This window comes from Equus quagga, chromosome 16, assembly GCF_021613505.1.
Source record: "Equus quagga isolate Etosha38 chromosome 16, UCLA_HA_Equagga_1.0, whole genome shotgun sequence".
Classification (NCBI taxonomy): domain Eukaryota; kingdom Metazoa; phylum Chordata; class Mammalia; order Perissodactyla; family Equidae; genus Equus; species Equus quagga.
Window position 1 is genome coordinate 9888122 of NC_060282.1, and position 24994 is coordinate 9913115.

Consider the following 24994-nt stretch of genomic DNA (forward strand, 5'->3'; position numbering starts at 1 on the left):
ATATGACGGATCAAACTGCATAGCTGATGCACTGGACACTCCTCGATTTTTCTGGCTTATTTCTGCTTGTTCCTCCATCTCACGTAAATGAAACAGATATGGGTAGGTTTGCATTGTAGCAGACTGAAATCATTTTCCTAATACAGAAAACATTTCCCCACTCTGAGTTTCCAGAGCTGGCGACATATTTCTGAGGGGAGTGTGTCTTTCTTAAAGACTGAGAAGTTATTCATCCCAGTAAACCCCAATCAGCTCTCCGCATTTGTAGATGCTGCTGGTTTTTCATTTTTCATTTGACATTCAGCAAGAATTTATTTCCCCCAGCTCTGAGAGAGAGGCAAGAGCTTAAAATTCTCATTAAGGATTTCCAGCATGTCAGGCCAGACCATTTGGTTCTTGTCAGCAACCTGAGGGCCCTGTTGGTCCATCTATCCATCCATCCATCCATCCATCCATCCATCCCTTCCATAGTAAATGCATTGGGTCCATACTATGTGACTGACTCCCTCCCTCTCTCACCTCCCCAAGAGCTCCAAAGGAAACAAGTACACTGGGTCCGGACCACTTCCTCCTATCTGAGAATCATGAGCTTATTTCATTACGGTAACTCCAGCTGCCGACAGAAACCGTGGGGCCTCAAAGGCTTAGTGGCTCACTTTTGTTGTCAAACAGCCTTGCAAAGTCACACTTCCCTCCTTGGCACGCCCCAGGCAGCTGGGACCAGGCTGGAGGACTTGGGGGAAAGCTGGGGAGACTCAAAGAGCTTCAGGAGGAAGTGAGAATTGTCCTCCGGATGCTCCTTAGGGGAATGACCACCTTGAGGAGGTGGGGCTGCCCCTGGAAGCACAGCATTCTCCACATGCACTGTGCCAGGCATCTTACAGACAATAAGTGAGCACCGAGGACGTGCCAGTCACCTGCGAGGTAGTGATTTTCCATTGAGGAATATAACAGCCCTGGACCGTGTTCTCAGGAAGTCTACAGCCTCGGAGGGAGTGTGGGTAATGCACACATAGAGAAACGAATACTTAATGATGTACTGTGGTGTGTACCATGGAGAGACCACCCAGAGCCCAGGACACAGAGCAGAGGGGAACAGGCTTAGTCAGTGAAGTCTGTTAAATTCAATTCTCACGTTAACCCTGGGAGGTTGCCACACTCCATCCCAATTAACAGATCTGCCATCTCCCTCCCCCTCCCTCCCCACCAAGCCCTCCAAGTCACACAGACAATCAGCTTAAAACTTACATCCTCTGGACAGAAATTCCAAGCACCCAGAGTGTCAGGATCAGTTCTCGTGCTGCCCCCTTCCTGGGCGCATTGTTTCTTCAATTGTCATCTAGTCCTTTTTATTTCCTTCTGGAACATCTACTGTGTTCCAGCTGTGAGTAAAAACAGATCTGATCTCTCTGTCTTCACCGCCCTTACTGTCGTTCATCAAACAGTCACACAAATGGTTGTGGACATTATAATGCCCTTCAAGGGCAATGCAGGTGTCCCTGAGGGGGTGAGGACGGGATGGGAGCTGAACGGAGCGTAGCTCAGCGGTCCTCAGCCCTGGCATCTGTGCGTTTTGACAAGTGAGTTACAGTGAGGGGCAAGGACCCTGGAGCAGGAGGCTCAGCATATGCAAATGCCATTATTAGGCAAAACATCCATTTCCATCTCACTCACAAGAGTGTGAGCCATGCTTATGATTCATGTGTGTGAATAAAAAGAACACTAAACCTTTCTGGTAAATGTGACGTCATGGAGAAATCACTAACCTTACAATCCCTGAGCCCAGATGTCCGGACAACCTTTAGCATCTCCATTTACCTCCTCCTTCTCAAGGACCCTGCACTTCCCAAGTATCCATGTTTGGAAGGAAAAGAAAAAGACTATTTCATATTCACTGTTTTCCCTTTCTGCATAATTGTGTATTTGCGTAATCTAGTAACACAATAATTGTCTTTATGACTCTTGTTTCATCGTCAGTGTTTATCATGTCAGCTAGCTTATAGGATACACATACATATATATACACACACACATATATACACCAGCCCTGTGTACTGGGGGCCTCTGTGCATGAAAAGCTGATCTAGAAAAGAAAGAGATTGGGGGATTTTTACTTTTTATTTCAGTGAGATGGTGAAGCCATGTCAGGAATGGCTTTATTGACACTTCTTCACACAGACCTCCTGCCACAGGGTCCAGGCCACAAAGGCACTTGCTGGTGGCACATTTACTGTCAGCAGGGGCGAGCCACACAGACCAGGAAATGCACTCAGCCTGTGTGACACCCGCCCTCTCTGATCCTTACTTGTGAAAACCCAGTAAGGCAGAGACGGCTATGTAAATTTTTAAAATGCAAACAAACAAAAAACAATGAAAAGAGGTTTAGTGACTTAATAAGAAGTGAAACTGAAATTTGCCCCAGTATCAACCGGTCCCAAATCTGGCTTCGTCCTGTGACATCCAAAAATGACCATAAAATGTCTTATAGGGTGTGTCCATCCTAATGGGGTCTTAGGGCTAAGCTGAGCCTCCCTCTTAGCCTGAGAGTATATGAGATCCCCCTCTGGGCACTCAGGGGTGAAGGGGCCAGAACACAGGTTCATGGACACATGGGTCAGGCTCTCTTGTAGTGGACAGAGCGCTAGACATGGCGTTACAACTCTTGCCCAGACTTACTGACTGCCCTTGAGCTGGTTGCTTGGCTTCTCAGGGCCTTTTCTGTGTAACAGGAGGGCACTAAATTGCTACTTTTCGATCGGCGCTTTATACTATCCTAGGATTGCAGTGTCCCGTCAGAGGAGTGGATGGGCAGGAGTGCCGAGCTCCCAACCCCCAACCAGCAGCTTGCTTTTTTCTCTATTTCACATATTGAGCTTCTGGGGGATCTTTCTTTAAAAAGGTTTCAACCAGCAGGTTTGAAATATCCTGGATGCGAGGATTCCAAGGTCTCCTCCAAGTGGCCCTTTGAGCCTCTGACTCTGAGTCAGGCAGGAGGAGAGGGTGGGGGTGGCGCATGCGCCTTTCTGTGCTGGCTGCCTGCTCTCCATCGGTCCTGCCTGCCCAGTGCCCAGGAGCCATGCCTGTGCCACAGCCTCCTTCACCGTGCAGGGGAAGAACAAGGTGGGGGTGGGGGTCATCGGGGACTGGCCTACAGCTGCACCTGCCTGAGAGGAGAGCAGGGAACAATGTGGGTCACAGGGCAGGCACACCTGTTGAGCGAGGTCAGGATGTGGTGGGGTGCCCCCGGAAATCCTGCGAGATCCTTAGCAGGGAAATCAACCGATGCTAAGCCCCTGTCCCCAGCTCTTATCATCCCTGGTGCAGACTGTCAGAGCACAGGCAGCACTGAGCAAGTTCCAAGTCAACAGGGCGGGTACGGGGTACCAGTCACGGCAGGGCAAGCTTGCACAGTGAGTTAGCTGGCCACCCAATACCCCCACGGAATCCAGCTTTGGTAAATTTTTAGCTATCTAGCTTACCAAACTTAACTCTGCTTTAGATATGACCTGTAATTTAATCTTCAAAACAACCACCTGGGGCTTGTATCTGTATCTCAAATTTATGGATTTGAAAATCAAGGCTCAGAGAAGTGCCATGACTTGCCAAAGGACACACAGCTGGTAGGTGGGGAGCTGGAATCTGGACTCAGGCTTGCCTGCTTTGAAAATCCCCTTTTCAAGGCTCCCTTATTCTCCCCAAGTTCTGCTTCTGATTTTAAAAGCAATTCATGCACATGGGAGAAAATCTGCAGATTTTAGAAAGGTATAAAGAAGAAATCGATAAACTCACCTATAAAACCACTGCCCAGAGAGAGAGCCCTTGGAAACATCCTGGAAATAATTTCCCTGAATATTTTTCTACATATACGTGCATGCATGTGAAAGTTTTATAAAATTGGGACAGTATAGGCACAGTTAGCTTTGGGGGGTGGGGGGCGGTTTGCCCTACAGCATGAACAGTTCTGTGAAATAATGCTGTGAAAAGCTGGGAAGCACTCCATATGATTCACTCCTGACCTTTGCACCAGGCCAGGCCACCTAAGAATGGCCACGGCAGCTGAGACCCGAGCAGGCCTTCACTGGCCTCTCTCTCCTGGCCCTTCTGCTCCTCCAGCCAGATCCCCAGACCTGGGCTTCCAAAGGTTGCCGCCTGACATCCAAGAGACCCCTGGGGACCTCCGTGTCTCTTGTACTGAAGTTTCGCCCAAAAGTTTATGGTCCCTGAAGTTTGCTCTGATGACTTTAAAAAAATCACTTTTCTGTTGCGTTCTTAGACTGAACCAGGAAAGCAGAACAGCTTTTTGTGGTGGTTGAGAGCACAGGTTATAACGTGTGAAGCCCAGCTTTTCCTCTGACTAGTCATCTAACCTTAGACAAGTTACTTAATTTCTGTCTCCTCTAGAGTGGGGGAGTGGTGAGCAACCCGGGGTACGACGGCTATAAAACTCTTAGCCCAGGGCCTGGCATAGAGTAAGAGCTGATCAACCACGGAGGTCGGGGTTCTTTCTGGTCATTGCTGCTGTGCGGGTGCGGATATGGTGGACAATGAGATTCCCCACTTGTGGCATCATGCTCCGCCATCTTAGAAGCAGGTCACATGAAGGGGCTTACAGCTGTCACACTTTGTGGAAGAAATTTCGAAGGCCAAAGGGAAGGTTGCATTCCTAAGTAGGTTTTCATGTTAATTCCCACGGTCACCAAGGTTTTCCGACTATTCCTGGTTTTGCTAGACAGTCCAGACCTCTTTCCCTTGGTGGGGGTTCCTCCAGGTCTCTCCCCCTTGGCATACTGTGAAGGGGTTCCGGCTACCTTCTGTTCCAATGGGGAGGCCAGGCTTTTGGAAGCACAAAGTGGATAAGGTGCACAGAATTGTCCCGGGATGCTGCCCCGGGAATGGGAGGGTCTGAGAAGCCTCAGCCCCTGGTTTATGAGACAACACAGAGCACGCAAGGAAAGGATCCCTGATCTGGTCAGACAGAGACCTGCTGGAGAAGGCACATCCTGCATTCCTGATGGCAACTGCCTGTGGGCGTGTGACCTCTCCAAGCCGCGCGTCTCTTCAAATGGCTGCCAGCCATTCACTGACCAGAGTTCCTTGGTCATCTTTTTCCTCCCTGTGGAGAGACAGCAGCATGGCACTGGGGGAAGGACGTGGGTTCTGAAGTCAAAAGAGGTGGGTGGGCACCCTGCATCCTTGCTCTGGGGGCATAGGCTGACCTCCACACCCGGAAGGTGAAGGACAAATATCTGCCTCTGGGGATGCTGGGAAGGTTAAATGCAATGGCGTCTGCATCCGCTAACTGCCCACCAGAAGGTGGGTGTAGAACCCACATGAACTGCCCTCCCTTGATCCTGAAGAACATAAAGGCAAGGTTTGGATCCTGTCTAGTGGGACTTCATAAGAAAGTGATGATGGATCTTTACTCTTATTCATAATTTTCAAAAAGCCATTGAGTCTTGATTGCTGGAATGAAAAGGGGTGAAGTGGTTCTCTTGGGAGAGCATCCTTTCCACTCATGTCATTTTTCAGAAGAGTAAACTGAGGCCCAAGGTCACGCATAGAAGACAGCATTGGTCCAAAGACTGGGGGGTAAATCAGAGGCAAAAGCCAGTTGGGATCCTTTGCCATCACAAAGAAGAGGGAGAAAGAAATCAAGAATTTTCCGAGCTGACGTTAATGAACTCATTTCTCTTTTGCCCTCTCCTTATTGTTCCTAGAAGCAATTATGCCTCCCATCCCCTCTCTCCCACCTCCAGCCACCGCATAAAACTGTCACAGATTAAATCAAATTGTTCAGTCCGTTCATCAGGGAGACTCAGCTCTCATTCTCTGGGGGCATTTTCACTCTTCTCAAATAAAAGCCTCTTTCAGATAAGTTAACTCCTTCTTGGAGACTAGAGGAAGCCAGCGAGCAGACCGCTCAGGTCTATTGAGACCTGATGGGTTTCTGAACCTCGCGGGGCATGACGGGCCTGTAGCCCAGCCCCAGCGTCCGCTCTCAGCGCACACGCGGACCTGCCGGACAGGAACAGGGAGAGGGAGAGTGCCAGAGCAGAAGAACCCAGGCTTCCAGGATCTGCTCCACCTTTCTCATCTTGAGACCCTGGGTATGTTTCTTTTCTTGGATGGACCTCAGTTTTCCCATCTAAAAAATGCAAGTTTCAAGTCTTTTTTTTTTCCCCTGTACCGGATTCCATGAATCCCCCCAAAATAGCACACAAATGCTTGAGAAGAATTATAAAGTTGGTTGGGAAGAGAGGTGAAGTTGGAATTCACCTTGATAGATAACCAAGGCTTTTCCCAGCAAATTTTCTAGAATTGTGGTGTAAAGGAAGGATGAGATGGATGTGACGGCCAGTGGGAGGCTGCTGCTTGGCAAGGGCTGAGGGAGAAGATGGAGGGGAGGGTGGCTCAGGTGGGCTGGAGGGAAGGGGCCCCTGGGGTGGCTGGAGGGGCGGGCGTTGACACCCCAAGTGGGCGCTCTGGCGCGGGGTTAAAGGCACAACCTCTTATGTGTAATTGAACCTTGATGCCAAGCGTCAGGCTGCAGGGAACAGAATGGCATTGTTAGGGGTATTGAGTGACGGTGCAGTGCCCAGCGGTGTGGGGACACTTAAGAGACTGAGGGGGCGAGGCCAGCACACAGGTTTCAGAGTTCTCTCCACAGGGGAGGGCTGCCAGGGCCTCTCCTTGGGCTTTCTCCAGAAGCCCAAAGGCCTTGGCGATGACAGACGGGGAGGCTGAGGGACTGGGGTGACTGGTGGACTTGCCCTTGCAGGAAGGCACTGGAAGCAGGCAGAGCAGAGGTGGTGGGAGGCGTCAGCGGGACGTCTGTGCAGACCACACTGGGGGCCAGCTCCTCAGATTCGGAGGCCCTTGCTGTGCTCCTGCCCTGTGGGTGTCTAAGGTGGGGCCTGAGAGGCGGCCGCACGCCTGTCAGTGGGTGGGACCACTCGGGCCTGCCTTTCTCGAGGTGCTGGCTCGCGGCTATGGCACCTGCTGAACTGCGGGGAATGAGGCCTCCACCCCCTCCAGCAGGCTTGGTTTTCAAGCACTTTTTTGGAGTCTGTTTTCTTGAGAGCCTAGGCCAGGCTAGGGGACAGACAACTCGTCTCCACCCGCTGGAACCACAGTGATGTTGTTTAAGCCTGCCCAGCCTGCCCGGCCTGCAGGAAGGGCCCTGCTATGGTCAAAGGCACCCCCTTAGCTATATTTGGGGTGGAGGGGAGATGGAGAAAGAAGGGCCGGGCCTCTCTTCGGGAGGGGCCTCACTGGGCGTTCAGACATCCCCATTGTTTCCCAGCATGAAGGCCAACCGGATCAAAGACAACCCGGGGAGTCTTGACTTTGAACTTGCGGCTCATTCATTCCAGCCACACCTTCTGCGGCGCATTTTGAATTTACCGTTTTTTCTGCAAGCCTTGTAATTATGTTGGGAACAGCACCATTATATTGGGATCCATCAGTCTGAGTTATAACTGATGAAGTGTTCGTGGAAATATTTAAAACATATTAACTTTCAAAAAATACTCATTTTGGTTTTCTTTGTTTCCTAATATGCTAGGTCTCCCACCTGCCCCCTCTCTCCTCAAAAATTAGGAAATGGTGCAGACCTCCCTCAGCTTCTGAAATGCCTTGCTCTGAGACCATAGACCTTTCCAGAATCTGAACGTTGAGCACGTAGAGGAAGGACTTAAGGCCAGAGAGGGGGTTGGACTGCCTGACTTTCAAACTCATAAGGCCTTGACCCTGAACCTCAGACAAAGAATGGGATGGAGGGCAAGTTTCTAGCTGGGCTGGACACGGGCTGGGGGAACCTGCCCCATCAGTTCTCCTCTCTGTCTTCATGAGACACAGACAGCTCTGTCTGTGGGTGTGGCCTTCTTCTCTATGCTTCTAGCAGCCCGGGAGAGCACTTTCATTCTCTAATCACTTAAGTTCCTTTCTAAAATCCTTGTATAAAGTCCCCGAATTCAAGCTTTTATCACTATGGGAGAATCAGAAAATGTAATCAGAAACTGTAAATGGCAATAACATGGATTTTAAGCCAGGCCGTGGTCTAAGGGCTTCACACACTTTATCTGTTAATTTTGCAGCCACGACCCAATGTTGCTTCATTAGTATTCCCCAAAACAGACAGGAGCAGGTCAATGACTTGCCCAAGGTCACTCGCTTAGACGTGCAGAGCCAGAATTGGAACCGTTATGGAACAAACCGGAGACTTAGCGTCAGCAGTTCAAATCTTGGCTCCACGGTTACGTGCCATGTGACCTTAGACAAGGCCCTTACCCTCTCCGGGACTCAGTTTCCTTCACTGAAAAATGGGGTTATGGGTGCAGCGATCCCAAGATAATCTAAAGTAAGAGCCGATGTACAAGTGCAGGAGTGGCGCATGTGGCGTGCTGCAAACATACAGCCTCGTTACCGAGTTTCCCCTTTTCAGTGTTTGTTAGAACATGTTGAAAAACTAGAACCAAAGAGGGAAAGTTGAAACAGGAAGCATCCTCTGCACACCCCTTCACTCCTTAGTTTTCAGTGTCCCCCGATCCCTGTGCTGGGAGTCCAGGGCCGGGCTCCCGGGAGGAGAGACCCTGGGGGGGCGGGCGTGTGAAAGGCTGCCACCGCTCACACAAACACCGCCGCTCGCTGTCAGCTGGCGCAGGCAGGAATGGAAACTTTCGCCACCAACAGCCTTTGCGAGCAACTTCCCTCTCTGTGGTTTTTCTCTGTCATTCCCTTGATAAAAGAATGAGAGCTGCGCAAATGTAACCAACACTCGCCAATCTGCGCAAACGTAACCAACACTCGCCAATCTCATCTTCCCCTGAAAACACCCGCCTTTCAAGGAGCGAGCCGCCTGAAAAAATGATGCACGATGTACTCTAAACTAGGTCAGTCTCCACCCAGAGGGCTCGGCGCGTGGTTGACTTGCTGTGTGTATCCCCTGTGCCGTAGGCTTCGAGCGACTTCGACAGCCCAGGGAGAGAGAGAAATGGGAAACAGCATGAGATCCACCCCGGCCCCTCCCGAGAGGCCTCTGCCCAACCCGGATGGTAAGTCTGGCTTCTTGGGTGGATGCTTAACTCCATCCCGCGGGAGCCCGGGGTGAAGACGGGGCGACGGCAGATGCTGCTAACTGTTGAAGCAGGGCAATGGGTACAGAGGGCTTCTTTATTCTGGTCTCTCTGGCTTTGCTTGTCGTTAACATTTTCATAATTAAATGTTAAAAAAGATTGAGCAGGGGGCCGGCCCTGTGGCCGAGTGGTTAAGTTCACGCACTCAGCTTCGGTGGCCTGGGGTTCGCTGGATCGGATCCCAGAGCAGACCTACACACTGCTCATCAAGCCATGCTGTGGTGGCATCCCACATAGAAGAACAAGAAGGACCTACAACTAGGATATACAACTCTGTACTGGGGCTTTGGGGAGGAAAAAAAAAAAGAGGAAGAATGGCAACAGATGTTAGCACAGGGCCGATCTTTCTCATCCCACTCCACCGAAAAAGATTGAGCAATGGAAGGATGCTGACTTGCTGGGGTTTTGTGATGTACCTTCGAGAGCATCTGGTTCAATCCCTTTATTTTATAGGTGGGGAAACTGAGGCCCACAAAGGGAATATGGTTTGTCTCATTAGCTATTTGTAGAGTCCTATTTCCAACTGAGGCCAGTCTGATTTGGAAACCTAGGCTCTTGCTCACCCCACCCTGCCAGCCCGTGATGTAATATCCATGGGTGTAATGTTATCCTGGGTGTATATTATCACAGCGCTGCAACGGCTTTTTTGATGTAACTTCACAAAACTAGACACGAGCCCTAGGAAATCTTCCTGAAAATAACAGAATCCTTGTGTTCCATTGGTAGCATCAGGTGTTCTAGAGGGATGGCACAATGTCACGGATTAATCAGTGATGACAAAAGTCAGCTTTTCCTGGAGATGCCAGGTGAAGCTAGGCTCCTAAAGCCACATGGTCCTTCAGGGCGTGGCCAGAGAGCCGGGAGAGGGCACAGCAGCCCCGGGGGCAGTGGTGCTGGTTGCTTTGAACACCCTGGCCTCTATTTCCTAGTCAGGGCACTGGGGGCCACCATGTGGGTCCTCTAAGCCCCTGGGAAGGAGGTGGTCAGGAGGTCAGGTAACCCATCGGTGTCCCCAGGGTGAGTCATGGGGAACCTTGGGACACTTCTGCCTTCTCCCTGCCATCACAGCATTCGGGGCCTGGTCTCCATCTCCTGACAGGGGTGACCATGCTGGATTCCCCGTGCCCCCCTCACCACCGCCCTGGGGAACCTTCACAAGCATGGTGTTCACCATGAAGTCTGCTGAGCCGCCACTCAACACTCAACCCCAGAGTGGACGGAGCCAGGTTCCCACCCTGCCTCTGTAGACGCTCATTCCATGACTTCTCACTTCTCCCCAGAGGGAGACAGCCAGCTTAGGCAAGTCACAGAGCCCTGCAGAGACCTGCAGCCCACAGCCCACTCAAGTTAGACGGGGCAATGCCACGGCTCTCCTTTCCAGCCAGTCACTCTCCTCCCCAAACTCAAGGGGAAAAGATCAAAAGAATGTTCCCAGGACAAAGGAGATGGAACCACGTGATAAGGTGGAGCAGAGGGTAGCGGGGCCCTTTACCTCCCATTTAAGCTCAGCACCATGCAGCTGTGCCGAGCAGCCATGTCTGCTGACACCGCAGGGAGCCTGGGCCCCTTCCCCACCTCCTCCCACCAGGGCCACCTCTAGAAAACCGAAACCCTAATGCCCAGGACCCAGGCCAGCTCAGGAGGACTCGCCCACTGAATCCATCTTGCCTTGTCACCTCTCACCCTGGGGCTGGGGGGCGGCATGCTTGAACAAACCCCATGAAAACATGGGCCCCCGAGGACTCGCTCATTTGCCTTTATTTTTTAAATGCAAATTGTCATGAAATAAGTTTCTCTTTTTCCACGGTGTGGGTGGGAGGTCACCTCTCAAAAGGGCGTAGAGGGGTCTCCCCAACCCTCCACCCCCGGGAAAGAGAATTCCCCAGGTCGTACCCAGTTGTGATCTAGGCAACCACATCAAGCATCGGCGGGTGACCTTTCCATCCTCCACCCTGCAAAGTTTCCCTTGTGCCGGGTCCCAGCTTGATTTCCTCTTTTCTCTGACACCTACTTGAATAAGGGAGAAGGCGGCACGCATCATGCTGCATTAGGTAGACTCTCTTTGGGTTTTCACAGAATGAATGCCTTCTCAGCTAACCCTCGTGCTTACTCATTTGGCTAGTCTCAGATACTCAGGAGGGAGTATGGGGAGCTGACTGCTTTAGGCCAACGAACGATTCGCGCATCCTCTGACTTTAGCGTGAACAGTGCAGCATAAAAGCACCAAAGGCCGCTGGCGCTGCGCGGGGATGGGCAGGAGGCCAACCTGTGGACTTCGAGATGGACAAGTTTTCTGAGCTTTTAGATCATTCTTCCCCCTAACCAGGGCTGTGAATGCCTTGGAAGGCAGCTCTGACCATCTGTTTTCTGCTCAACTGAGCTTTCCAGAACATTCCTGATTAGTCTAGCTCCTAGAGACTAATATCACAAAACCCACAGAGAGAGTAGGACTTGATGGAAACAGGGCAGGTCTCACAGGCGAAGGGCCTTGTTGAGCTTCTGGTTCAGTCCCTTGGACGTTGGGTGACCTTGGGTAAGTCCCCCAGGCTCCCACGAGTGGGGACTCAGCTCTCAGACCAGATCGTGACAATCCCTCCGTCACAGCAATCACACAGCACAGTGTAACTACCTGATACATGGGAGTGGAATTCCTTTTTATAAATTCCGTTTGGGGTCATCTGATTGCACCAGGCTATGTCTAAATGGCCATCCCCCAAAAAGTTTTACAGTGGTAAAATTGGGGATTCCATGACTTGTTTACAAATGATCTTAAATAGCTCATTTTCTCTGTAATTCTACGTGTCGTTTAGACTCCTCCTCCGTGCCAGACACAGGCGGTACAGAATTGAACAAGACCTAGGGAACTCCCACGTAGTGGGAAATGGCATAATTTCCACCTTCAAATGAGAATTCGGTCACATCGCGGCGATCTTTGCCCTCTCCTCCCTTCTTACCCCTCCTGATTGCCCTGACCTCAAGTGAGATCTCACTGTCAGAGGTGGTAAAGCAAACCCGGACACTGTTCAGACCCCTGTCTGCACAAGGATGGAAACAACGCTAAGCCATGCATTTACATAGCATCAAGGGTGCTGCCCCGTGGAAAGAAGGGGTGGGTGGGGCTCTGGGGAGGAGGAGGGGGGCAGGGAAGTCTCAGACCTAGCCTGGCACTTCTCAGTGAGTGGTCCTCAGATGACCTGCATCAGATCCCCTGGGAAGTCGTGAAAAAGGCAGATTCCTGAGCCCCACCCCAGACCAGCTCATCAGAATCCAGTGATACTGGGAGGTGGCAGCATGCCTATTTCCTCATAAGCCCCCTGGTGCATCTTAAACCCCCTAAAACTCATAGACCGTAGACCTGGCTGTTAGCCCTGCCCCTACCCTAGCACACGACAAGAGATGAGAGAAGTCACTTCGTCTTCATAGCATCTCTCTGTTCTCACTTACAAAACGGGGATCGTTAGAACTACTTGGTGCTTATAGTGTGCCAGACATGATTCCACACGCTTTACACACACCAACTCTTGATTCTCACAACAGCCCAGGCAGTAATCACTATTGTCATCTCCACTGTGCTTTGGAGGAAACTGAGGCACAAGAAGGTTCCATTACATGCTGGAGGCCATACAGCTCGGAAGGGGATAGACGGGATTTGAAGCCAGGTGGCCTGAATCCAGAGTCACTCTCTTCACTCCCACGTTATATGCCTGGAGAGGACGGACTTTCCAGAAGCTCACATGCTCTGAGGGCATGGACACTCTCTAGAGCAAGGGAGAGCGTGGCTGCCAGATTTAATGACACAGACACTCAAGTGCTCTTGAGAGGGACGCCATAGACAAGAATCTGCGTCAGATCTTTGACCAGATCTGCATTTCCCATCTGGGTCTTACTCACCCCACTGCTGGTAAATAAGATGGTTTTAGGTGGCACGTGATCCTTCAACTTTTATATCGTTGTACATTTAACGGATACTATTAAAAATACAACTAGCCCATCAAACCCAAGATTTCACATTCCTTAGAATGGCACTAAAGATTTTTTTTAAGTGATTTAACATAAAGAAAAAAATTCTTAAGTAGGTAGAAGTGTGGATGATACTCAGCTGTGACAAGATAAGAGCAGGAGGTCAAGAGTTGTCTACATCCTCTGCTGATAGGTTAACCCGGTTTTGAAACCAGGCACTCAGCTTACCGGTTGTGTGTTCTTGGGCAAGGCTTTCTACCTCACTGTAGCATCTAAGAGCCTCAGGGTCTACTCAGACCCAGTCTGCCCCATCTAACAGATGGAGAAACCAAGGCTTTGGGCAGAAAAGAGCTGTCTGGACTGCTGTGTCTCACTCCCCAGCCCATAACACAGGACCCACAGGTACCACTCTTGGTTTGTGGTGACCAACAGAACTCAGGAGACCTTCCATCGGGCCAGTCTGCGCAGCCCTATCTGATGGGTTAGGTGTGTGTATCTCCTGTAAAAGATACTAAAGGCCGGCCAGCCCTGACCCCTCTGGAGGTCATGAGTTCGGGCATGACTCAGGCATGCAAAACCAGAAGCTCAACTCGCAGAGTGGTGTAGCTCCTTGCCCACCAACTTCGCGGAGCTGCCTGCGCCAACCAGGAAGCGTCATTTAAATCAGCCTTGGTCCCAACCTGTCACAGTTCAAGTGTTAACTGGGGAGAGCCTGGAAACCAAGCACCAAGGAGAGGTGCTCTCCCCTGGACATGTTACTAAAACTCCCCCAGACTCCATCTCTTCATCCTTTAACTAAGAGGATGGGTTGCTTTGGGCTGTATGGAGCATTGGAAGTAAAGAATGGCTGGTTTTGCTAGACAGTTATAACTGGGACCTATTGAAACGTATTCAGCATTTCAGAAGAAATTGTAAGGATAGTCCAAGCAGTATAAATAACCTCTTTTAACCAAGTAATCTCTGACGCTAGTAAGTCTGCCTGGTCTAGTAAGTCTCCTTCCTTTTCTAGGCTCATTTCCTGTTTTACATTTTTGTACCTTTTGTTCAATCCGACTCGTTTTTGAGTTGAGCTCTCAGCAAATATTGGTCTCTTGAATTTCATCTTCTGTTCTCACCAAATGGAGTTTGTTTTTAGAAGATAAGAATATTTTCACATTTATACCACTGGAGGCTTTTGAAAATTTAAGAAGCTATTGTCTGAAATTGGTCTTGGATTACAGAAGGATAACCCCACCCCATCCCATAAAAATGACATTAACTGCTACTTATTGAAGCAGGCTCTATGCATACCCTGCATCTCGAATCCTATGAGGCAGATTTTGATATTTCCCATTTTTATACACGAAGAAATTCGAGCTCAGGTTGGTTAAAAATAAATCTCTCCCCACATCGCAGAGCGATTCAGTGGTGGAGGCGGAACTGAAGCCAGGCCTGATTGATTTCAAAGCCCGTCCTCTCTTCTGAAAATTCTCTCGGGATTTCTCCTTTCTTGCCCAGCACAGCTTTCTTCACTTAATTTATTTCCTCATCTTATGTCTGCAATAATCTCATCGGCTTCCTCAGCACTTCTCTTCACGTCACTCATTTATCTGAGTTAATTCAAATGCTCAGCTCTCCATAAAGCCAGGGGGCCCCAGGAAGACGTGCTCATGTGTTTGAATCGGATCAGCAAACTTAAATTTCCTACCATGAGTTTATTTCACTGTAGGGACCAAAGCTGGTGGAACACTTGGTTGGGATGCTGGCACCCGATCTTGTTGAGAATGGCTGCCCTTCCCGTATAAACACAAACCAACTCCAGTGCCTTCCACTGAATCAGTCTTTTGTTTGCCTAATACCAAAGGTGATAAAGGTAATAGAGATGAGCCAGAAATCCCTTGCAAAGGACCACAGAAAGGCCATTACCTTTAAGCAAAAGCCCCCATGCAAGATTTCCTCAGTGATGTTTTAAGTGTTATAGCTATAAAAACATCATTATTACGGAAATTCCACAGGAAATTCAGCTTTGTTATTGTGAAATCGAAACTCTCCAGCCCCATAGCCTCTTTTCCCCTATTGACACCATTGCTTTTATAACGGGGGTTTTCTTTTTGTTTTTGTTTCTGTTGGGTTTTGTTTTTAACGTTAGGAAAGACAGTTGTTCTGTTTCGCGCTCTTAATCTTGCATGGGAGATCAAAGCCCCCATCGCTCTGTAGACGCGCAGTCTGTTTCAAGATTCTATCATTGTCACAGATAACAAATGCTGTGCCTCTCATCTCAACCCTTGATTTCCCCAAGGGGCTGGTTCTGTGATGACCGCCCACTGCTCTGTCTGCCACAAATCAGGTTTTACTTTTAAAATGCAGCATAATGGCAGTTTTTAAGGGCACGGTGGGTGGCACAGGGGCCTCTCCATACTTTCACTGGACAAACCTGCCTCGAGCATCCTTGATGGGACGGGCTCGCTGCTGGGCTGGGAGCTACAAGACAGCTCCTCCTGGAGTCCACAGTCACTCCCCTGACAGTCACACAAACGAAAATACGACCTGACCGGGGGCATTGCTTCAAAGGAAAAGCACAGGGGACCGAGAGCGGGGTATAGCAGGTGGCTGAGCCTCCGGAGGTGATTTTTGACTTGACGGAGCAGGGATGATAAGAGAGAGGAGAGCAGGGTGTGTGCCTGGCAGAGGAACAACCTGTACACAGGCTCTGAGGACGGGGGAACCTGGCAAGTCAGGAAGAACAGAGCTGCGCTGGGCACGCAGTGGAGAGCGTGTATGTTAATAAGTGGTCCCTCCGTATTTGGGGCCAGTCGTCCAGATTTCCCTCATGCAGGTGTTTCCCAATCCTTCAACGTCCATACTAACCAAGGTCCAAGAGAGGAAGCATGCGTCCACACTCAGAGCAGAAGAGTCCCCCTCATAGTCGGGCGGGCTTACCAGGAAGCTGAACAAACCCTACGCATTAGGGCCTCCTCACCGGCTCGGCAACCTTTCTAGGGACTGGGCCTGATTTTGTATTTGCACTTTTGTCTTGTTTTTCTTAAAGAGGGCCTGCAAATTGGCACAAGCTTCATGCCCCACAAAATCTGGAGCCACCCATTATCAGAACCCTGGACTCCTGGATGCCAACCCAACATACATTTTAGAGCTGCCTGTAATTATTGGGGTGGGGTCTGGGCTACCCAAAGGAAGAACCCCTTTTTTAATTGAGCAAAACAGAATGCAAGGGGGTCTCCTTACAGGCTCAGGGAAGGTCAGAGGCCTCAATAGGGTCAGCCCTTCCGCGGCCCGACACTGCTCCTTCCATGATCCTGGACCCTTCTCAGTGACCACGGCCACCTGGAGCCACTTTTGGTTTCCAACGCACAGCCAGAAATGCTTGCTTTTACATGTTTATCATCTGCGATTCGGCATCCCCAAGTGAATGATGCATCTGAGGGCGCTGTTTCACGGTGATCACCTGTTTCCGATCCACTCTTACTCATTCTAGTCCTCAAGCTCTCTTTCAATTTAGTCTGTCTGGGGACTTATGACTTGGAGACTGCAGGACATCTGAGTTGTAAGGGGCAGGGTCTAGAGGACCCAACATGGGGGCATCCGGCTCCTAGAAAGTGGCCTCTTTGGGCCACCAAGCATGCCATGCCCGAGTGCTGAGATTTCTCCAGATTTTCCTGGGGTGAAGTGGGTAGGGATTACCCCTCCCACAATTACAGGGCATTCACTCGAGCGTGAGCTCCATCAGAGCTTGCCCTATCGCCACGCTTGGCCCACAGTAGGTGCTCAAGCGAAGAATTGCCCAATGAATGAATAAACGATGCATTACCCAGAATTTTGAGTTGAGATGCTCAGCCAGTGCATGGAGTGATAAACATTGTAGTAAACAATTACGGTATTTGCTGATTTATAAGGTATATTACTTTCCCCCAAAAAGTACCCCAATACTACCCTGCATCTAATGCATCTGAATGATGACCAATCACTAGGCTGTGAAAGACGGATTTTGCTTGGTACCAAAAAGCGAATTCACACGTTAGCACTGAATCTCTGCTCTGCAGTAATCTGTACTCACAGGAGTACACCAGAGAGCATGCTTTCCTTCTCAAAACTTTGCCAGAAGGACTTTCACTATCCATGTGATTAAAAAGACTCAACGTTTTTCAACACCCGCCTTCTCACCTCAAAGTCCCTCTTAAAGAGATCTCCAATATGGTTCCCTATGTCCTATAAGGAAGAAGTGCTTTGTCGAGCTTCAGAATTAGTGTCTCCTGGTGGGTCCTCAGAATTCATGCAGCCTCACCCCAACCTCCCCTCCCCAGGGTTACAGATGTGGGGCCCACAGGCCCAGAGATGGCGCCTGAGGGGATGGTAATAAAGGATGTGTCTATAGCCCCTGTCATTCATGAGGTGCTGCCACGTACTTTCATCTCCGCTCAGAAGGACCCTGGAATGAGGTACCATTAGCGCTGTTTTGAAGGTGGGGAAATTGAGGCTAGTAGGCACTCCAGGACTTGCCCAAGATTGTATGGATCAGTAGACACGGGGCAGACCCTGAAGCCAGATCTTGTGACTTCAGCTCAGGGGTCTCTGGATCCCCATTTCTCAGAGGAGAACATCAGGGCCAAGGCAAGCTGAGGATGGGAGGAGGTCACCTGACCCGCTGGGGTCCTTCGGGCACGCTGCACCACCATTCCTGCAGAGAGGAGGGCCTGCCGTAAACTGCTGTCTCCAAACCAGTCAGGTGTCTGCAGCTGGAAAGTCCCAGGAGGGGCTTATCTTTGCACCCTCCTCTCCCAGGGCCGCCTTTTTGTCCCCGTGAATAAGAACAGCCCTTGTCTTTGTTACCCCAGGACTGGACAGCGACTTCCTGGCGGTGCTGTGTGACTACCCATCTCCTGACATCAGCCCCCCGATATTCCGCCGAGGGGAGAAACTGCGCGTGATTTCTGAGTGAGTTAGCTTTCCAAAACTTTTACAATTGCCCCAAAAGGATGAACTCTATGTCGGTGGGAGTCATCAGATTTTAGCTACAACTGTCCAATTCCATGCTGGCTCTGGTCCGATTGTGAGGTGAGAAATTTGGCCCATACAGCAGGCCTTCAAGCTTAATCCTCCTCAATGCTGCCGGTGGTCTAAAACCTTCAGTGGCTCCCCATTGCCTGATAGGTAAGATTTAAATTCCTTAAGTTGGTTTTGACACCCATTATGATCCAACTTTTGCTTCTCATATTGACTTCATCTCCCACCATACATGCAGTGTTGATATTATATACCAGTGCAGACTTTACGTTATATACCATGGGAAGGAGGACCCAGGGTTCTGAAGAAACTTCTGCTGATAAACAAAAAGTATTGCCTTCTATCCTGTTGTCTCTCGTGGTTTGAAACAGGCTATAGAGAAATAGCAGCTCTAAGCCCCTTTCATATAGATCCTTATTGATATAGGCACGTGAAACTAGCTTGGTTCTCTTGCAGAGTAGAAATCAGTGTATTAAACATTTATTTTAAAAAGTCTCCAATTGTGGAACATCAGCTGGAAACATAGGCTGCTGATCTCTGAAAGGGGCCTATTGCCAGCCCATGAGAAGATTTCCTGGTTAGCTTGGAATGGGGGATACGCTTAAAAACTACATTTTCATGTGGAGAAATTCGGGACATGGGGCCAATGATAGGTGTTTAAAAAGGAACGTCCCGAGGTGCCCCAGATTAAATCTGATGTCTCTGTTGATTGATTGATTGATTCATTCATTTGCTTTGCCACTTACCTCTCCTCCCTGTCCTCTCTGTTCTTCCTCTTACAGCGAGGGGGGATGGTGGAAAGCCATTTCCCTTAGCACCGGTCGAGAGAACTATATTCCTGGAATATGCGTGGCCCGAGTTTACCATGGGTGAGTACATTTCTGAGATAGCATCGATAAAGCACGGTATTTATGCTAGCGGTCTGTAAGTTTGCACAGAGCGATTCCAGCACAGTACTGTGGGACGGAAGGCATAGGTTCCAGAGGGTCACTTCTACTCACAGCTCAGTCCGCAAGCAAGGAAGGGGGTGACCTTGGGCTAACCCCTCCCCCTGTCCGAGACTCGATTTCCCCATCAGTAAGACAGACGACGGGAGGTAGACCTTTCACCTCTAACACGGCATTCCTGGCACATGGTAATAAACACTCAGGAAATATTCACAGGCGGCAGCAGCCAAAAGTCAGTCTGTCTGGCTTCAAATCCTGCCTCTGTTGCTCTCTGCCTTTATGACAGCAGACGAGCTACTCAACATTCTATGCATCAGTTTCCTTTCCTCACTTGTCAAACAGAAGTCATATTATCAAGCAATAGGGATAATAATATATAATAGTATGACCAAGGTATAGCGGAGTTAGGGAAATGAGATGAGATGATACAGAGGTACTTCCTGGAGCAATGCCTGGCATTACAGTAAGCGCTCGACACATATTGCCTAAATCACATCCAAAACACAGAGAACGCTTACTCCCAGCAATGCTGACGCACCCAACCTGACAAATGGGTAAGTCAAGCAGAAGAAGAGAAACTCTAAACGGTTGGGCGTGGCAGACGAGACAGGCACATCGCTCTCTCCGGCACTTTCACAGGAGAGGCCCTGCGGCATGATAGCAGCTCTGGAGGCCAGAGCACCGGCCGGAATATGGGGGGCTCGCTCCCTGACTGCCATGGAAGAGCCTTGGGAAAGCTTCTTACCCTCCCTGAGCCACAGTCTTCTCACCTGTCAGGCTACCAAGGCGGGACCTTGGCAAAGAAGTGTACACTATATAGGAAGGAAGAAAGGAAGCACCGTTTTTATTTGAAGGGATCCAGAAGTAACTTCTTCACATTCAGAGAAGGACTGTGCGTGCCACATGCTCCCCTGGGGAAGCAGACATAAGTGCCTGAATATCTTGAATAATGTAATTCGCTGCATTTCATTGCAGTATGACCGACTTTGATCATGAGTACCAAACCCCATGTCTGCACTGAGGATGATGAAAGGGAGCAGAAGTGGGGCAGGAGCTGCCGTGAGAGTTACGTTCTGAGAGAGATGTGGGTCACGGAACTCTTCCCAGTCAGCTGCATGTCGCTGATCCATTCATTTGTTCAGCGAACAAGCATCAACCCCTTCATGCCGAAGGCTGGGGGTGGTGGGGAACCCGGATGAATAAAACGGAATCATGACCCTAGGGAGTTTCCGATCTAGTACATGCAATAGATGTCCTTAAAATATAGAACAGGAAGAGAGGAAGTGCGGCATAGTGGTTATGGAACTGGCCGTCCCAATTCTAGCTCTGTCAGTTGCTGACATGGGGCAACTTGGACAAATTACTTGATCACTCTGACCCTCAGTATCCTCATCGGTGTGAAAGAGGTCGTACTACCTGTCTTAGAGGGTTGATAAGAGGATTAGATTTCAAGTGCTTAATATGGTATGCGGCCCAGAATTAGTATTCATACACGGCTATTGTTATTGTTACACTGTCTTCATTTTTATAAGTGGAATTTCATGTAAGGACTTGAAAGGATGAAAGCTTGTCATGTACACTAAAATAATATCCTATACATTGTGGAGAATTAAGGGAAGAGTTGAAATATTTGGCCAAATATGGTATAATCACCGTCTTAACAACAGAAGCGCTCTTGGAAACCAGTTCATAAATAAATGGCATCTGAGGTTGTTTCTGTGGGTCTTCTCACACGTGGTACTTCAGCTGGCCCCTTCAGTGACCCACTTGTGTGCCACGGGGAACGTTAAAGGGTGCAAAGCAGGAGAGCATTAATATTCCCCACGGCACACACGCACTCAGAGCTGTGGATTAAAAGGCGAGGTGCACTCACTGAAATACGGAGACCGTTCAAAGCGATGCGAAGTTGCTTCCGAGTGCGCACCAGCCAGCTGCTAACAAAGCATTTCCTTGCACGCCGAGACCTGGCCGAGCCTGCTCTGAAACATGACTGAGGGCCCTTTCCTCTGAACATTGATTCCTTTGTGTATGAGCTGCTTTCTAAAGAGTATTCAGAACTGTCGGCTCTCCTACGGAAGGCGAACTTTTCATCGGAAAGCAGGACTCCGGGATTAACAACCGCCTTTTTTTAGTGTTAGGTGAAAAAAAAGAAAGAAACACATGCACATGCATAGGGCCATGACAACTGTGCTTAAAATATGTCGAGAAAGAGAAGACAAGAAGGAACTAGAATGAATGCAAAGTGGGGCTTGTCGAGTTGGTGAAACGATGCACCACTATTGCTCTCTTTCTTGTGTCCACCCATGCATTCACAAATGTACGCCAAGCTTGATAACCTGGACACAAAGATGGAACCCAAAAAGGCAGACACAGTCCCTGCCCTCACGGGGTGGTGAGGGAGAGGCTGAGAAATTGAAGGATAAGGGAGGCAGACAGTAAACAATCTACCAGATAGGTCCCTTATCTCATTTTAAAATACTGATATATTATGTAATGCAGAACGGGCACAGTGCAGGTGGCATTTGACAAACGGGATAAGAAATATGTTTTGTGCATCTTTGTGTCCTCATTATCCGCAGTAATCCCTGGCATGCAGTAGGTATTCAGGAATCTTACTGGAAAGATTAGAAGTAGGAAGAAGGCAGGAAGGAAGGAGCAGTCAATTGCCCTCCTCTTTTTAATCCCGACAGTTTTATATTAACTGGGCCTCAATGTTAATTCTGCACCCGCCTGTCTGTTCTGGGGGAGGGCGTGCTCAGTGCTCAGGATACGTACTCATGGCTGTCCCCCTGCTTCCCAGCTGGCTTTTTGAAGGACTGGGCAGAGACAAGGCCGAAGAGTTGCTGCAGCTGCCAGACACGAAGATCGGCTCCTTCATGATCAGAGAGAGTGAGACCAAGAAAGGTGAGCGGCCTGCGACTCATCTTTCCATGCTCTGGTCAGACAAGCACCTTTTGCTCCCGGCTGACTCATCACGCGGCTCATTTTCCCTCCTCCCATGACGCACACAAATCCATCCAATGTGGTGAGCCCCCTGCACCCACACACCGCCGGTGAGGCCAGCATCACAGCTGGGGGCCTAGAAACAGGTAGCCTGGACTTCGTGGGCACGGCCGTGGCCCTGCCCCATAGCAGGCCCTGCTGACTCCTGCTGGAAAATTTCCTATCAGCCGAGAAGAAAAGCGAACGCCAGGCGTCGGCAGCACCTGGCGCAGAGAGCCCATGGGCCTCCAGCTAGGCCTGGCCTGTGCTCTCAGGCTCTCTGACTTGGGCGGGCCATTTACTTCTCGGGGCTCAGTTTTCTCATCTGTGAAATGGAGAGAAAGCCCCTCCCCTGTGAGGTTGCGGTATGATTCAACTGCACTAATAATTGTAGTGCTCTCGCTGCACAGGGGACCCTCAATATCAGTTCCCGCTGTGCCCTATGATGCAATCAGAGAGCTTAGAGCATCAGCACAAGCAGACGCACCTGCTTACATACATGATCCTTATCCTTATAATTCCTGTACATCCTATGCGTTAAGTAATTCAGTGAAAAAGAAATAGCAGGGCTCTGTCGTGGCTCAGAGCAAGGGTCCCGAACTCTCATTTGGGCTGTGTGAATTACCAAGAAGTCTCCTGTCTCTCCAAGCTCAGGTTTCCTTACCTATAACGTGGGATTCACAATAGGAAAGTGCTTAGCACGCTGTGTGGGTCGGAGTAAGCACTTACACTCGCAGGAGCAGAATACTTAGCAGCTAGGGCTTTCCCAGACTGAGAATAATCATAGCTTTTTACATAGAGAAGATATTTTCCAGTTCTTAGCCTGCTTCTTGCACACCTGCCATCAGAGAAAAGAGACGTGGCATCTGAGAGTATTTCCCACTCGTCTATTAAGCGCCAGGGCTGCCTGGTGCTGGAGCCCTTCACCGAAACGAGCACCAGCCTTAACTCTGGGGATGCAGGGACCATACATAGTGATAAAAAAATCCAAGGAAAACGTTTCTCTCAAAAACTTGAATGTGCCGAGGGACAGCAAGATCAAAGCAAAGGGGAAACTTCTGTGCATATCCCGGGGTCCCCCGAGGCAGGAGACCCAGACTCAGACCCTCTAAGCTGGCATGGCCGAGAGGTGGGGGAGAGAGATCCCAGCTTGAAGTGCCAAAGTTTGTCTAAAACTAAAGTTGTCATCAGGCAGAGGTGCAGCTGGAGTGGGGCTGGGGTGGGGGTGGCGGGCTCTGCTCCCTTGGGTATGCAAAGTTCTGATAAGTTTCCACCTGCCCCTTGACCTGCTCACCATACTTCCAGTCCCCGTTGACATTACCAGAAGACACATGTTGGGTTGAGTCAGAGGGCAGGCCTGGGGCAAAGAGAGGGCTGCCCATCAATGCTCTCGGAGGCCTGCCGGGGACAAGGGGCAAAGCCCAGGTCTGCCCTTTCCGAGCTGTGTGCCTCTGGCCATGTGGCTCAGCGGCGCTGGGCCCCAGTTTCTCCATCTGTAAGATATTTGGGGACAATACCTCCTGGGGTCTTTCTGAGACTCAACAGAGAGGTTGCTTGGAAATAGCTTAGCACCCTGCCCAGCCCACACAGCAAAGACTTGGTACGTGCTACGGACCTGCCCCCTCACCGCCTCTAGAGCGTACTTCCCTCCTGGGACCCCAGACGACAGAGCAGCAAGGACCCTTAAACATGACCTAAGCCCCATTCTCTCACTTTCCATTTGGGGAAGTCGAGGCTAAGAGAGGGGAAGGCGCTCACCCAAGGTTCTGCTCTTCTAACCCATATGGGGTCATTACTCTAATCGTGCTTCAGGAGAAATAACACGGTTTACCTGCTTCTTAGGGATACCACAAAAATGTCTTAATTGCCTCTTTTCCAAATTTCTGAGAAAACCAAGCCTAAGTCAGAGGGAATAGGGACCAAGAAATGGGGGCGTATCTGTAAGGCCCCTCAAATGGGTGGCATGGCGGCACTGGTGGGACAGCAGGAAAGACGGCAGCACAAACATCATAGAACTTACATGCAGGAAGGACTCAAGAATGACCACTGGCCCTGGAGCCACAAGGTGCAACCCAACTCTGATCATTTAACCTGGTCCCAAGGCCCACAAAAGCATGTGGAAGCCGCTCGAATGGGAAGGTCACAAAGCACAGACTAAGCCCATGCCCTTGAAAACTTGTATTGTGACAGGATTAGTGCACCCCGGCTGCTAAGATAGTATGCTCCTGGGGTGAGCTCCATCCAGGCAGATGGGTTCTAGCAGCTGCTGTTCCAAAGACAAGCATGCAAGTCAGGGTATCGTCACGATATCACAAGGCTGAGAGCATCTCTCGGCTTCAGTGGTGGGGGGGCTCCTCCGCAGGCTGCTCTCGTGTGGGGACATGTAGAATGCTACTGACGTGTCCTCCATCTTCTGCAGGTTTCTATTCACTCTCGGTGAGACACCGGCAGGTGAAGCATTACCGTATCTTCCGCCTGCCAAACAACTGGTATTACATTTCCCCGAGGCTCACCTTCCAGTGCCTGGAGGATCTCGTGAACCACTATTCCGGTAAGAAACACTCCATCAGGACCCATCAATGAAGCCTCTCTTTGCTAATTGCCCTGTGGCGCCCTCAGTCTGGGATGCACACGGGTCACCGATACACGCCAGGGACTTCCTTGGCTGTCCTGTCCGTCCATCCTGCCTTCTTAATATGCTCTTGCTAATTCGGACTGTGAATTTCAGGCTAAAACAGACTGCCTGTGAAAGCTGCGCAAGTGAGTAAAATGCGGCTAAGCTCAAATTCACCCTCTGTCTACCTGTAAAGGAAACGAGTCAGGATGCCCCTACGGTCACAACCGCAAACAGCTCGCGCTTCCTTCGGCGCACCATACATTTGCAGGCCTCTGGGGCTTTGTTCTGAAACGCCACTCATTTCCCCTTTTCTGCATGTCAAAATCCTCCTCAGCCTTCAAGCCAACGGGAAGCCC

The 24994-nt window shown here is 50.0% G+C and overlaps 2 protein-coding genes across 4 annotated transcripts in view; one reads left to right on the forward strand and one right to left on the reverse strand.

Annotated features, from left to right (window-relative positions):
- TG (thyroglobulin) overlaps positions 1 to 24994 on the reverse strand; it is a 246460-nt gene that overhangs the window by 64947 nt on the left and 156519 nt on the right. The gene's annotated exons all lie outside the window — the stretch shown is intronic.
- The window catches only part of SLA (Src like adaptor), a 34042-nt gene that overhangs the window by 2219 nt on the left and 6829 nt on the right, over positions 1 to 24994 (forward strand). For 2 of the 3 annotated variants that reach the window (XM_046642284.1, XM_046642285.1), the window contains exons 2-6: positions 8956 to 9053; positions 17924 to 18023; positions 18875 to 18961; positions 21840 to 21943; positions 24441 to 24572. In XM_046642284.1, coding sequence (XP_046498240.1) covers positions 8993 to 9053; positions 17924 to 18023; positions 18875 to 18961; positions 21840 to 21943; positions 24441 to 24572 — 484 coding nt within the window. In that variant the 5' untranslated portion in view covers positions 8956 to 8992. Of the gene's footprint in view, positions 1 to 8365; positions 9054 to 17923; positions 18024 to 18874; positions 18962 to 21839; positions 21944 to 24440; positions 24573 to 24994 lie in introns of those variants that run through there. The other variant, XM_046642283.1, reaches the window with a different exon arrangement.